The following is a 15,245-nucleotide window of genomic DNA, read 5'->3' as shown; positions in this document are numbered from 1 at the left end:
CCTCTAGAGACCATAGACATTCACATGGAAATCCTGTCCTGTTGAATAGCAGCAACTTAGCCTACAAACGACCCTGAAATAAATACATTAACCCATGTCTCAGCTTCATGTACAAATCCTACAAATGCTTGTTTTTTCCGTTGTTTATGTGTTCCGGCAAAGTACAGTCCAGCTCCTCTGTTAAACACCCTCTTTCTCCTTGAAGACAGAAGGCCTATTTAAAAAGCAGCTAGTGGGTGCTCAGAGAAGGAAAGCAGACTTTGTATGCAAAAGATCCCAAGGTCAGTCCTGGGGGCATCTCCAGGTATGGCAGGGAAAGACTCCCGCAGTCAGTGCAAGAACATAATTTGAGGCAGGAGCGGCAATGATCTGACTCTGTGAAATGTAGACTGGGCAGGGTTCAAGGAAGTCAGGCCATAACGAATGCAGCCAGTGCCGGATTTAGGTTTGATGAGGCCCTAAGCCAGGCTTCCTTAACCTCGGCCCTCCAGATGTTTTTGGCCTACAACTCCCATGACCGCTAGCTAGCAGGACCAGTGGTCAGGGATGATGGGAATTGTAGTCTCAAAACATCTGGAGGGCCGAGGTTGAGGAAGCCTGCCCTAAGCTACTGAAGATAATGGGGCCCTTTATATAGCCAGCTGTCCTTTCTCAACAACAATTTGTCGGTGTTTTTGGTGTTGTATATCTGCTAATTTATGGACCTAATAAGTATCTAAAGCCATTTGCAGCTGCATGCTACATGTTGCCATACAACCAGTCTATGCAGAATGTAGGCACCCTATATATAGAAATGAGCAAGCCAGTGATATTTTAGGGAGCAGGCTAGCAGGTGGGGCCCATTACTTACATCATAGGAGCCTACACAACACAAAGCATTGTTGCTGTATGTAGGTTTTATTTGTTTTTTATCTTATATTTTGGAAATGTACATCCAGTTTTTCCCCCTTTAAATTTCTTGCCCCCACCCCCCAGAGGAGGCCCTAAGGTACAGCTTGCTTAGCTTCTACGTAAAGCTGGCACTGAATGTGGCCTGCTTTTCATGCACGTTTTTACCCCTGCATTGTACATTAAATAGAAAACGCCCCCAAGTGTTCAAGTGCGCTTACCGTAAACCCATTTGGAATAAAAGAAAAACACTGGTAGTTGATCAAAATGAGATATCAGACTATTTCCCTCCCTCTGGAACGCACTCCCTTCAGATAAAGAATTACACAACTTGTAGAAGACATCTGAGGGCAGCCCTGCATCGGGAGGTTTTTAATGCTTTGATGTTTTTATTCTGTTTTTTAGATATGCTGTAAGCCGTCCAGTGTCTAGGGAAACCCAGCCAGATGGGCGGAATATAAATATGATGATGATACAGCATCTTTGGGTCCTGATCCGGAGGCTAGGGGCTTCCGCGCTCCCCGGATTCTGGTCTCACGATCCCCGCATCACACGCCACCCAAAGCCGCCTCCTCTTTGCGACGCAATGGCTCCCTCCCTTCCCCGTCAGTGCGGAAGCTCCGCCTCGGGAGACCAAACGCGAAGGCCGCTCCTCCCTTCCCACGTGTGCTGCCGGGGGAAGGGAAGCAGCGCCTGCGCGCCCGAGGAACGTGGAAGCGCGACCGGGGGCCCGTGTCGGAGCGGCGCCGCTTATGGAGTGCGCCCGTTTGTGGAGCCGGCGGCTGCGGCCCGTCGCGCTGCGCGTGTTCGCCTCGGGGATCTGCTGCTGCAGCAGCCGCCGCTTCTTGCAACGAGGGCGCGCCGCCTGCTGCCTGCCGGATGTCGCGGCGTGGGCTGCCGGCAGGCCCGGGAAATGCCGGCTCGAGCCGGGGGGCAGGCGGACCTTGCTGCGCGCAAGTAAGTCACGCGCTGCCACAGGCAGGTTCTCCGTCCTGCCCGGGGATGCTGGGGCTTTGCAGCCCGAGTTTGTTCGTGGTCCTGCAGGAGGAAGTTCCGGGGCGACTTGCTCACCGAATGAAGAAGCCCAGCCACGCAGCCTTACCAAGCTCAGCAAAAACCTTTTTACGCACGAATGTAGTAGATAGTGGAGCTGGCATTCATCAAAAACCTTTTTACACACGAATGTAGTAGATAGTGGAGCTGGCATTCATCAAAAACCTTTACACACGAATGTAGTAGATAGTGGAGCTGGCATTCAGCTAGGTTTTGCTCAAGAGTAGGCCCACTGAAACAAATGGACCTACCTTAGTGAACCATTATTCATTTCAGTGCAGCTACTCTGCACGGAGACCACTCTGCGTGAGGAAGCGCGCTTGGAGGAATTTGACCTAGAAATCCCTTTGCCCAGTGAAAACGGTCGGCGTGGATGAACGTGGGTGTTAACTGGTCTTAGTTTACATCTTTGCACCGTGACACTTGAGCCAGATACAAGTGACAGGAGTTGCAAGTATCCACACTTGAAGCAAGGCCCATTGTGTTTGTGGTACTGAGCCCCAAGTGCGCTGCAATCCTGTACATGGTTACCTGGCCTTGTGCCCCATTGGAGTTGGTAAGGCTTAATTTCTAAGTAGGCATACAGAGGATTGCACTATAAAAGCACATTTTGCCCCTCCTTTAAAACACACAGTACAAGTAAGTGTGCGCAAAATGCAGTGCTATACGTTAAATGGGCCAGCACCCATGGGAAGTGCATTGAAATGTGTATGAAATACTTGTCCGTGCACCACACTTCCTGTATATTTGCCTCCACGTTGCATTAGTAAAAAAGATTTTAGAAGTTGGGAACTTTGTTCTGGTTGACACTCCTAGCCCCAACTTCAATTGGTTTTTTTAATTAGTTACCCAGTACAAAAATAAAATAACTTTCCTCGAACCTTAAAGTAATAGCCAACCTAGTTTGTTTATGGAGACCTAGTTTGGCATCAAGAACTGTAAACATGTTAATCAGTGGTGGTCTTGCAGTCTAAAGATGCAAATAATATGCAAATCATTGATCTTGTCAGGAATGATGAGCTGTGACTCATGATCAATGTGGTGCTTGTTGCTGAACATATATGAGATCAGCAAATATATATAATTTACAGCTTGGAACTTCTTTTCACCCTCCTTCAGATGATCTGTCTCGATACTTTACTACAGACGTGTCTCAAGCCACATTAGCAAGTGTGGCTCCAGTGTTTTCAGTGGTAAGTACTTCCTCCAGTTGTTACTATGGGATGCAGGGCAAGTCTGAAGAAGAACATGAAAGATGCCCACAAAGCGCCAGCTTTGGGGGTGCAGAGTTGGTTAATGGCAGCTAGAAACTAAGGGGAAGCTAAAGGAAGAAGACCCCGAGGAGAGACCTGAGAGAGGAACAAGAAAAAAAGCATAATGGTGCTGTGGGTTAAACCACAGAGCCTAGGACTTGCTGATCAGAAGGTCGGCAGTTCGAATCCCTGCAAAGGGGTAAGCTCCCGTTGCTTGGTCTCTGCTCCTGCCAACCTAGCAATTCGAAAGCACATCAAAGTGCAAGTAGATAAATAGGTACTGCTCCGGCGGGAGGGTAAACGGCGTTTCCGTGTGCTGCTCTGGTTCGCCAGAAGCGGCTTAGTCCTGCTGGCCACATGACCCAGAAGCTGTACGCCAGCTCCCTCGGCCAATAAAGCGAGATGAGCGCCGCAACCCCAGAGTCGGCCACGACTGGATCTAATGGTCAGGGTCCCTTTACTTTTACCTTTTAAAGACATTGGAGAGAAAAGAAGTAGATGTATTGGTGGACTGGGGCTGCTGCCCCACACCCCCAAACACTTACTGGGGACTAAATGTCAATGAACATAGTTCAGTTGGTTAGAGCATGGTGCTGATAATGCCAAGGTTGCAAGTTTGATCCCTGTATAGAACAGGCATCTGTCATGTATAATCCAGTTGAGATTTCTGCATTGTGGGGATTGAAGTAGATGATCTTCAGGGTCCCTTCCAACTCTGCAGTTCTATTATTCTGTTATAAGCATGTGTGGGATTGCCATATGGGGAAAAAATCGTCATGGAAATGACTGTTCTACCAACAAAGTTAATTGATGCCATTGCCCAGGAGTGATTTGGGCTTGGCTCATTTGTGTATTTTGCTGCTGTTTCCAATTCACTCTTATACATTAATTTGTGAAGCATTTTTAACTTGCAAATATCGCCCATCTTCATTAGACCCCACAGTGGTCACCAGTCTCCCCCCTCTTTGTTCAAGGTTAAGAAAAGTGTGCTGCCTTCTAGAAGTGCATGTGCCTTGCAAAAGTGAAAGATGTATTAACATCATTTCTCACCTTAGAACTACTTCAAGAATATTCAAACGGTTGTGTCATGAGGTGGAAACACCACACCCAGGCATGGTGAGCCCAGCTGTGGCCCTGCAGCTGAGGAAAGGCTGCAACTCCCGTCCTTCCTGATTGTTGGCAATGCTGGCTGCTGAGGCTGATGGGAGCTGGAGCTCAGCAGCAGCTGCAAAGTCTCAGTTCTGCATACCTAGACTGCATACATCTTGAGATACAGTGGTACCTCAGGTTACAGACGCTTCAGTTTACAGACTCCGCTAACCCAGAAATAATAACTCGGGTTAAGAACTTTGCTTCAGGATGAGAACAGAAATCGTGCTCTGGCGGCGCGGCAGCAGCAGGAGGCCCCATTAGCTAAAGTGGTGCTTCAAGTTAAGAACAGTTTCAGGTTAAGAACGGACCTCCGGAACAAATTAAGTTCTTAACCCGAGGTACCACTGTATATGTAACCAAGGTATGAATTAAGCTGGATATTTAATTCTTTAGAATTAATGCTGCCTCTAGAAATTGCATGGCCATCTAAATCATATGAATTCTGTACATTTTACCTAGTGTTTTTTTAAGAATGTGGCAATACAGTGGTGCCTCGCAAGATGAAAAGAATCCGTTCCGCGAGTCTCTTTGTCTAGCGGTTTTCTCGTCTTGCGAAGCAAGCCCATTAGCGGCTTAGCGCTATTAGCGGCTTAGTGGCTTAGAAAAAGGGGGGGAGGGGGGGAAGTCGGAAAAACTCGCAAGACATTTTCATCTTGCGAAGCAAGCCCATAGGGAAATTCGTCTTGCAAAGCACCTCCAAAACAGAAAACCCTTTGGTCTAGTGGGTTTTTCGTCTCGCGAGGCATTCGTCTTGCGGGGCACCACTGTACTGATTGCTCTCTCTTTTTTTCTTTCCAGATGAAATTCGATAAAGAAGGTGGTATAAGCTTTTACGGTAGGTGGAATTCTAGTCTTCTCTTTACTTCTGAACTCAACAAAGCCTAGACGTTTTGAAGACATGCCGATGCAGCAGTGTTGATTGTTTTCTATTTGGTTGCTGGATGCTAATCCATAAATCATTTTATCTATTTAGAGGGCAGTCCTGTGGAAAGATCTGCCAGGTTGAGCAGCTTAAGATGCAACGGATCTTTGGCTCAGCCCAACCCTGGCTCAGCCAAAGATTCACTGTGGTAACTTGCTCATTCTGGCTCAGCCAGCTGAGGCCAATGTAAGTTCCCCAACAGAGGTTGGGGCCGGGCCGGGGTGGTGGTGGAGCTAGTCTGGATCCTGATCCCATTCAGCTTACTCAAATGACCTGGCAACCAGGCATAGAACACTATTTTAAAGAGTTGATTTCCCTCTGCCAGGCTTAAGCAGAGCAACAGCAGCCCCACGGCTGAACATGGTTTGGATCTTACTGGAGTAACTTAACTTACCCTGGGTTGCTTTATGTCAGCTTCTTCAATGATTGTTCCCTTAGCACATCTGTTTACCACCTTTTTCTATATAATCAACATTCCTGACCTGGGGTTTGCAAGCAGGATCCCATCCTACTTTTATTTCAACGAGGTGTCTGTGTCATGTGGACTCAGACCATACTCTGGTTCCGTTAATTTCTCTGGGTCTTGTGCTTGCTGGAGTGATGCCTTTGAGAAGCTGCTGTGGTCTTCGTTCTTATTTCACATCGTTGTGTTGTTTTTTTAATAAACTCCTCCTTGGCAGAAAGAAAGAAAACAGAGCTATATCAGGAACTAAGTCTCCAAGCGCGAGATCTACGGTTTCAACATCAAGTCAGTGTATCCCCCAGGAACAACAGGATTATCATGAGAATGGAAGTAAGTGCACCTGAACAATTCAATTTTTTTTAAAGAAGAATTTTTATTAAAGGTTTTCATGAAATACAAAAGAACGTGCAATGTCTCTTTTTTGTTGTTCAGATTATAAAGTCTTTTGGTTATGTTCAGTGTAAGACAATATGGTAAACTTGCACACTATTTCCCCATTTTTCCAACCTGCTCCATGTGTGACGTTTTTATGTCACCATCATTTGGACAGATTCTCTTTCTATACATTTGTCGGTTTACATGGGCAGTGAGAGAAGGTTGAGGGGGTGTGAGCAGTTCTGCTTTCAAAAATAATTTTCATAATTTAATTTCCCAGTTGCAAAAAGTGGTACTATATGTACAGCAGACTACAATACGAAATTCAGGGCTCATCTTCTTTTTTAACAGCATCTAAAATAGAACCAGAAATTATTTAAAAACAAACAGGTAAAAGCAACAAGGGATAGAAAACCTATAAAATTTAAACATACAGAACAGCAACAATAGGAGGAAACCAAACACTAACCAGATATTTAGCTCTGTATTTATCTGCTACTATCAGAAAATCAGCAAAAAACCAACAACACACTATGTAAAGCCTGCACAAAAATCCAGGTTTTAACCCCCACCCCTCCGGTTTTAACTTAATGATGGAACAAGCTTGCATATGGGTTTAGATTGGTTCCCCGGAGTTCCACAGAGTTTGCGCCAGTCTTGTGGGGGGGCAAAGTTTCGGAAATGTCCTCCCAATGGTGGTGCTCCACTTGGGATGGGGCAGCAACAACACCTGTGGAGCTGTCACTTCCAACCTGAAGCACCTCAGTCCTCACTCTGCCCCCTTCTGAAAAACTTGCCAGTGGTGAGAGGTTGCCACTGCCCTCCGCACCACCCCCTCTCACATGAGCCACTGCTGGTTGGCACCATGTAAAAGTCTGCAAATATACAAAAGCCCAACTGATTTTATCCTCTGCTTCTTTCAGTTTTTGAAGGCAGTGATTACACCGGAGTATCTCCTAATCCTAGACTACCGCAATTTGAACTTGGAAAAATGGCTCTTCCAGGAACTGGCACCTCAGCTAGCCGGCGATGGTCAACTTGTTACATATTCTTTGCCATTTGAATTCAGAGCTATCGAAGCAATACTACAGTACTGGGTAAGCACCCGTCCGTTTACTCTACTGAGTGTAATAGCTTGCTGTGATCTTATGCTTGTCAGGAGTTCAGCCTACACTCGAGTAGGACCCTGGTAGAGACACATGCCCGACTGGCATGTTCTCTTCCTCCTGGTCGATTGTTCGGGAGCTTCAAAAGCTTTCTTCAGCCCGAACATCACAGCGACCGATGCCAACCGACACCAACACACTTAGGGATCCACAGAGTTTGCGCATCATGCGTAACAGACCTCAGCAACTCAGCATTTTGGCTAATCTACTTTGTTTACATATAAGCACACACTGCAACATGTCTCCCTCTCTAGCATCAGACAGCAAAGAGAAAAAGAACAAAGGACATCAGTCCCACTTCACGGAACACAGTAACACAAACATCCTGTCTCCGTCACTTCCCACTCAGTGGAGTCAAAACATATACCATCATGTGAAAGGCACCAATCCCATGACTGCAATCATGGAGCAGGAATCCTAACAGTGCTAAGGAAGGCTGACTAGGAACATGGTCTGCCTATAAGCTGGCCAGGTGCAGCCCTGATTGGCAGCTTTAAATCTGGCAGAGGTGAAGGAAAGAAGTCTCCACTCTATTCCATTACCCTTATGAGGAGGAGTTTTCACTTCCCTCCAGTTAGCTCCCAGGGCACCTATGAAATGGTGGACACAGCACCTTAGCCAGTGAGTGGCTGACCACATGCCTCATCTGCAGCCAAGGGATAGAACTGGCTTATTTGATTAAATAATGAAAGTGGGTGCATGTGTTCAAGCTGACTTCCATCATACACCATTTAAATATGTTGATACTTTGTGCCAGTATGGTTGGTTTAAAAAATAATAAAAAATTATTCAATTTTGAAAGTTTAAACACATTAACTTCAAATTCAATATATGTTTCTCTTACAAAATAAACAAGATGACTTCCCATGCTTACCTCCGTGGTGTTTTTGTTCCCATCCATATTCTGCTGCGTTGTATGTCAAGACTATATCTAATACGTATTTCCTCTTGTTACATTTATTGTCATTCTGAATCCACTGCTTTTAATTCAAGTCCTGCCCACAATTTCATTGACTATAGTTCTTTTCATTCTTTCTCAAATATTCCAAAATGGGTTTCCATTCTTCAATAAAAGGTTCGTCATTTTGGTCTTGCACTCTTGCTGCCAGCTTTGCCAGTTCTGCAGAGTCCATTGGCTTTGCAATCCATTCCTCTTTGTTTGGGACTTTTTCTTCCTTTCAGCGTTGCTCATATAGGATTCTGGCAGCTGTTGTTACATACATAAATAGTTTAATCATATTCTTTGGGGCACTTGTCCCCAATATCCCTAGAAATACTTTGCTACAGTATTTGTGTTTCTGGATTGCTGATTTTGCTGGGAAATGCTCATCAGCTTCAGGGATTTCAGGAGTGTCTGTGACTGTGTTGCCTGCTTTTCTGAGCAAGAGGCTTCAATGACCCAAGACATTCTAAAAGGATTGTTTTGATTCTTATGAAGGATCCTGTTGTTATCTAGATCAGCTACCTGCATGGGAGACTTAACAACCTGCAGCCTCAGATTCTTGAGACCCTGGATGCTTTAGTGGACCCTAAGCTTTTATCTGTTGATAGGAGCAAAGTCCATGTCCTATTGCAAAATGGAAAGAGGTAAGACAGACTTCCTTCCCATTTTTCAATGACCTACTTGGACATTTCTGTATGAAACCTGAGTTTTGAGCTATGCAATAGTTGAATCTTGCACAGGCACACTATTCACCTGGGATGGAGGCACTCTAGGGTCAAGTCCCAAATCTGAAATGCTTAGCAGCTGTTACCTCACTTGTAAAAGAGGAACCCTAAACTTGTTCTTGCTGCAACAGACTAACATGGCAACCTGTCTGGAAATTACTCCACATGATGGTTGTGAAGATAAAAAAGATTGTATAATGTGGATGGAGAAGAGAGCATGTGCTATGCCTAGCTGTAGAAGTGAAACCTAATCTGCATGTAAATCCTTTGTAGAATTGAGGTACCATTTGTTTTTATAAATGAAAATGCTTACAAAATCCTCTTCCCCCTAAGCAAGTCCGCAAAGTTACCCATGAAAATGCAAAAGAAATACAAAAAACCCCCAAATTAACCCAATCCTAAAATGAATAGAAAATAAAAAAGCAGCAAGCTGGTGTTATTAAAAAACAACACCAACCCAGTAACATTATAAAATGGTCCTTTGTTAAAAGACCTGGGGAAGAGAACAGTTTGAACCTGGTGCATCACTGATGCTAATGTAGGTCTGCAACTCGGGGGCCACCACTGAAAAGACTATTCCTGGTCACCAACTGCTCCACCTCTGAAAGTAGGGCCTCTTAGAGAAGGGCCCTCCACGCATTTTAATGAACTTGCAAGGTTCATATGGGGAAAGGTGTTCTTCAAAATACCCAGTTCCCAAGCCATATAGGGCTTTATAGCAGATATAAGGAACCTATAGCCTTATGGACATAGTTGGACACCTATCAGCCCCAGACATCATAGTCAAAGATTGGGGGTGATGGAAGTTGTATCCTAGCAAGAGCTAAAGGTCCACAGGTAGCTCTTCCTCTGTGCATGCAGATCTCCCACAAAACGACACTTGACTCTAGTGTCATCTTGGTGGTAGCGGTTGGTTTTTAATTCTTCCTGCTTTGCTTTTAGCTTGTCAGAGTTAGAAACAGATCTTAAAGTTTTCAAAGAGACACTCTTGGAAATCTTAGACGAGGAAGAAGTGCTGGAAGAACTGTGCCTGTCTAAATGGACAGACCCCCAAGTATTGTAAGTATACATTGGGATGCTTACGTTGGGCAAGGCTTTTGTATCCGAGGACTGTGTATGGGATTAGCCAAATAAACATTGTGAAAGTTTGGGTATAGGAAGCGGCATTTCCAGCATCTCTGTAAACCATTTAGATGTTTTTTCCTCCTAGCATTTCGTTTTGGGAGAGGATTAGCCTCACAGAATGCTGCTGCTTTTGTAAGAACACACATTCCAACAAGTGCTATGGTGGCACCAAGTTGCAAAAGAAATGTTTTGTCAGCAGCCTAGGTGGCATGGCAACTACTGCAATTGTGGACTAAATATTTTATTTCTTAAAAGTAACTTTACATCCAGTTATAGGCTATCAGCTGCTTCAGATTGTTGAACAGATACTCTATTTTGTATTTTGAGTTTTTGTTTAAATTGCTTTGTATGGTGTGCCAACACCAAAGGCTAGGAATTATGGTGGGAGATGAATTTTGGTCTCGGCTTCCACTTGGGAGAGATGCAGCTTGTAGATTTTCAGTATGCTGGCATTTTAATTAGATCTGTTGTTGTTGTTGTTGTTCACAGTGAGGAGAGTCTGTCTGGAATTGACCATGCGGAGGAGATGGAGCTGCTATTGGAGAATTATTACAGGCAGGCAGAAGATCTTCTCAATGATGCTCGTGAGCTTCGGGTATTGATTGATGATTCTGAAAGCATCATCTTTATCAACTTAGACAGGTTAGCTGCACGTAACATTCTGCCCACTAAAATTTTAGATGCACCTTCTGGAGGGCATTTGAAACTTGAGCTCTGTGGTGTTTATGTTTATGAAGCTTCTCTTCATATCAAGTTGAACAGATGAGTTGAATTCTATGCCGATAAAATGTGTTTTGTTATTTCATTAAATCTGAAGTAACTCCGTGTGTTCTAATCTGAATTCCCAGGCCTGTCTGGGTTCTGGATGAAAAAGAGGTAGACTCTTCCAAGATACTCGGATCTGCGAAATATTAACTAGCCTTTCGCTCCTCTTTAGCCACCGCAATGTGATGATGAGGCTGAACTTGCAGCTGACCATGGGTACTTTCTCGCTCTCCCTCTTCGGATTGATAGGAGTAGCTTTCGGCATGAACTTGGAATCCTCATTCGAAGAGGTAAGACAGCGTTTTGAAAAAAAGGCTTCATTTTTCTCTTATGAAACCACACACAGTTCCCAATTCTGATTGTATACGAATCACATGAGATATACCATTCATTCTGGACGTGCAACTTCTCATCTACATCCATATCAAATAGGAAGGTGAAGCCTTGTAGTCCATTGTGCCTAGTAGTCATTGTTCATCTATAGACTACTCACATCTTTAGGAGATATTTCTCTTTAATTGGGTTTAAAAATTGCATTGTTTTATGAGTGTGCAATATCCTTATGCATTTTTGCATCATAAAGTGTTTCAGCTTTACAAGTGAGTGAACTAGATCAAATGCATAACAGACTGAAGGGTTTGCCTGGGCTCTGAAAACACACAGAAGTTCAGTACAATCTACTGTGACTTATTTTGGGGGCGCTTGTCTAAAGAAAGGAACTTCCCAGCTCCTTTTCGGCACTTGACCATCTCCCCACCCCCCTTGTTGTTCAGCAAAATCTCTGGCTAGTTTGGGAGCTTCAGTATAGGGGAGAGGAGAGGAACCCACCATTGGGGGGGGGACCCCGCTGTGAATCAGGGGACTGTACCCATACCCCACATTAAGCCTTGAATGTAAATTTGCTGGTAAATCCGGTTGCTGGACTGTGCATTAAGGTCTCTTCCCAACTGCCCTCAGCTGGAAAAAGTGTAATCTTGGGGGATAGCTTGCTTTTTCAAAGTGGTGAAAATAAGATAACGTGATAAGGGTTTGAAGAGTTGTGATTTATCTGAAAGAATGATTTGCATCGTTAACTATACATTTCAACTTTACCTAGGACCGCAGAATGTTTTGGCTGGTGACAGGAATTATGTTTCTGGGCAGCGGCCTAATTTGGCGGCGTCTGCTTTCATTTCTTGGGCGACATCTGGAACCTTCAATGCCTCCACCTGTGAGTAGGACCTCTCTGAAAGTTACACTGTGCCACCACCTTTGTCTCTCCCCAATTTGCCAGTTTCTCAGACTCTTCCCTGTGCATGTCTGCAAAGAAGCAGCCAGGGGCCGAAGTGTGCAACAATGTTCACCTTGAAGTGACTAGAATAGAGCCTGCAGTAAATAAGGGGTAATATTTCAAGTCTTGATGCCTGCTCTGCCTGGAGAGCCATTGGAATTCCCTGTCACTCCACTTCTTGCAGTGAGGGAACTGGCAGAAAACCAGCGTCCAGACTGAATGACAGGGGTGGAGGCACTCCTTCAGGTATACAGGACCAAAGCCATTTAGGGCTTTAAAGGTCACTTTGAACTGTGCTCAGAAACGTACTAGAAGCCAATGTAGGTGGTATTTTGGGACCAGTGTTATATGGTCCCGGCAGCCACTCCCAGTCACCAGTCCAGCTGCCGCATTCTGAATTAGTTATAGTTTCCAAGTTACATTTCAAGGTAACACCACTGAAGTCTTCCTTTAGTGGATTTCAGAGTTCCTTTGTGCTGACTACTAAATTGTTTTCCCATCCTACCTCCTCTTCTTCTTCTTCTTCCACAGATCCCTGCTCTGCTGAAAAGAACTCAGCCAGCAAATGGGAAGGTGGAATATAAAAGTGATATTAAAACAGAACCCCTTGGGTCAAGTAGAAGCACACTGACTAACCACTGACCAGACCTCAGTACTGGTAGATCTGCAATAACTGAACTTTAGACTGTGTTCTCTTGAAATACTGTAGCAGGGATTTCTCTTAATGACATGCCAAAGATGTGCAGCTGAGACCACCAAAACCTGAAGCTTTGCCGAGAGAAGAGTACAGTTGACTTTTGTGCACCGCGGTAGGAAATCAGAATTCCACAAGTCAGCTGGATGAGCTGAAGGTGCTTTTCGTCTGATGTCTCCTGTGGGAAATTCCGTTCGGTGTAATCTTTACGGAACACAAGAAAATGGGTAATAATAATTTCCTCCCTCCAAAGAATGCAAAATCCAATCCAGAAATCTTACTGTATGTTCTGTAAATGGTGGTTTTCACACTTTATCAGTTCATGGGTAAAGTTTATAGATTAGGGGAAATGTGGCCATTCCATACCGTCCTTAAACAGTGTGCTGCTTCCTGTATGTAGAAAGTTGTGTTCTCATAAGAAGATTAGATGATTTCATGCGAGAGAGGGCTACCAGTGGCTGCTAGCCATGATGGCTCTGCTCTGCCTCCATGCTTCCGAATGCCAGTTGCTGGAAACTACAGGAAGGGAGAGTTGTTCCTCTGCTCACGTTCTGCTTGCTGGTTTCCCACAGGCATCTGATTGGCCACTGTGGGAATAGGATGCTGGACTAGATGGGCCATTAGCCTGATCTAGCAGACTTTTCTTATACAGTGGTACCTCAGGTTACAGGCGCTTCAGGTTACAGACTCCGCTAACCCAGAAATATTACCTCGGGTTAAGAACTTTGCTTCAGGATGAGAACAGAAATCGTGCAGCGGCGGCAGGAGGCCCCATTTGCTAAAGTGGTGCTTCAGGTTAAGAACAGTTTCAGGTTAAGAACAGACCTCCAGAACGAATTGAGTTCTTAACCTGAGGTACCAATGTATTCTTTCAGAGATTGTGAGGACAACGTTAAGAAAACACGTCCTGAAAAGTCAAGCTTATCCTCTTGACTACAATGAAATACAGTGGACGCTTGGGTTGCGAATGTGGGATGCACGTTCGCAACCCGCAGTGTTCGCAACCCGTGTCTGCACACGTGCGGGTTGCAATTCAGTGCTTCTGCGCATGCACAAAGCGCAATTTTGCAATTCAGTGTATGCTCAACCGCCAAAACCTAGAAGTAACCTGTTCCGGTATTTGTGGGTTTCGGCAGTCTGCAACCCGAAGAAACGCAACCTGAAGCGTATGTAACCCGAGGTATGACTCTACCTTATTTTGGCAAGGGCGACTTTAACAACACTGGGTTTCCTTGTCCTCTTAGTTGTAACTTAAGTAGATGAAATTCTATTCCCTGGGTATCGTAAACTATCACTACTTGTAGGCTTTTAAGTTGGTGCTTTAACTCAGAATGGTCCCATTCAAGATGATACAACTTGCTGTATTTTAATTTGTTCAGTTGGCCAACTGTAGAGGGGAAATACACAGGGAAGCCAACAGGATTTATTGGGCTCAGTATACTGTATGCAGATTGGGCTTCCTGCATCCGCACAACCTGCAATCTATTGGCAAGAACTGCTGCTTTTGTACATATATTAATGTAGCCTAGCCCTAGCCTACCTCACAGGGCTGTCACTAATTATTTGATGATAAATTATGTCTTACTACCTTTTTACCATAAGGTCCCAGGGTAGGTTACAACTATGTGAAATTCATTTTAAGAACAAATCACAGTGGAATAGGGTGGGTCCTATTGCAGAGATTAAAGGTGGGAAGGGGAGGATAATGCACACAGCCTTGAACTCTTGCGTGGGAAAGCAAGGTCCAAATATATAATGTTGTTCACAGCAGCCCTCTTTAATGCCAGCATTTCATAGTTCTGCTGTTTAAAGAATTATAATAATAAATTTTTATTTGTACTCCGCCCTCCCTGGCCGGAGCTGGGCTCAGAGCGGCTAACATCATATAAATAATACAATATGCAAAACCAAAATAAAGCGTTTGGCAACCCTGATAAAAAAGCAAGTAATAATAATACTTCTTAAGTTATGCACAGTTTCACAACTTTGGTGTCTGAACTACCAACTCTCAGCCTAGCCTGTCTCACAACAGGGCTGTTGTGAAGATAAAAGGTGGGGGGGACAGGCAACAAATGTGTGTAATTTCACAACTCTCAGAAAAACATACACATAACCTTAATAAACAAAAAAGTGTTCCTATTAAAAGTACAATCTATAGGAATTTTAACTTGCTGCAAGCTGTAAGGTATTTGCTGATTCATTTTGGTACTTTATATTTTTGGTTATGGTTGCTGTATATTAATAAATAACACTCCAGTGATGAAAAGCAAATCAATGGATGGGGGAGCATGGAAAACCAGGGTGGGGAGAGATTGCAATAGCACCATTGTTTTCCAAAAAGAAAGCACCCTCGTTTATTTAAAGGGGATTAGGTAAGGTAAAGGGACCCCTGACCATTAGGTCCAGTAGTAGCCGACTCTGGGGTTGTGGCGCTCATCTTGCTTTATTGGC

The 15,245-nt window shown here is 44.4% G+C and overlaps 1 protein-coding gene and 1 long non-coding RNA gene across 3 annotated transcripts in view; both read left to right on the top strand.

Annotated features, from left to right (window-relative positions):
* The window catches only part of LOC309348388, an 84,553-nt gene that overhangs the window by 26,620 nt on the left and 42,688 nt on the right, over positions 1 to 15,245 (top strand). The gene's annotated exons all lie outside the window — the stretch shown is intronic.
* Positions 1,561 to 14,939, top strand: MRS2 (magnesium transporter MRS2). Of its 2 annotated transcripts, XR_014159440.1 has the most exons (12): positions 1,561 to 1,845; positions 3,061 to 3,134; positions 5,145 to 5,181; positions 5,949 to 6,061; positions 7,030 to 7,203; positions 8,729 to 8,859; positions 9,883 to 9,999; positions 10,555 to 10,707; positions 11,003 to 11,120; positions 11,927 to 12,040; positions 12,632 to 13,172; positions 13,217 to 14,939. XR_014159440.1 is itself a non-coding variant. In XM_081873747.1 (11 exons), exons 1-11 carry the CDS (start codon positions 1,641 to 1,643, stop codon positions 12,740 to 12,742), a joined length of 1,347 nt encoding a protein of 448 aa, XP_081729873.1. In that variant the 5' UTR covers positions 1,561 to 1,640; the 3' UTR covers positions 12,743 to 14,939. The 2 variants fall into 2 exon arrangements, 1 of the variants encoding a protein (XP_081729873.1); XM_081873747.1 differs by having other exon boundaries at positions 12,632 to 14,939.

Source organism: Podarcis erhardii (assembly GCF_964252035.2).
Source record: "Podarcis erhardii genome assembly, chromosome: 8".
Classification (NCBI taxonomy): Eukaryota; Metazoa; Chordata; class Lepidosauria; order Squamata; family Lacertidae; genus Podarcis; species Podarcis erhardii.
Note: the sequence above shows the minus strand (reverse complement) of the source record. Positions and strands in the feature narration are given on the sequence as shown.

Excerpts from the sequence above, each read along its gene's own strand:
- MRS2 (XM_081873747.1), top strand. The coding sequence starts at position 1,641 with ATGGAGTGCGCCCGTTTGTGGAGCCGGCGGCTGCGGCCCGTCGCGCTG. Across the intron at positions 3,135-5,144 it reads TGGCTCCAGTGTTTTCAGTG|ATGAAATTCGATAAAGAAGG; the intron begins GTAAGTACTTCC and ends TTTTCTTTCCAG. Across the intron at positions 11,121-11,926 it reads TGGAATCCTCATTCGAAGAG|GACCGCAGAATGTTTTGGCT; the intron begins GTAAGACAGCGT and ends AACTTTACCTAG.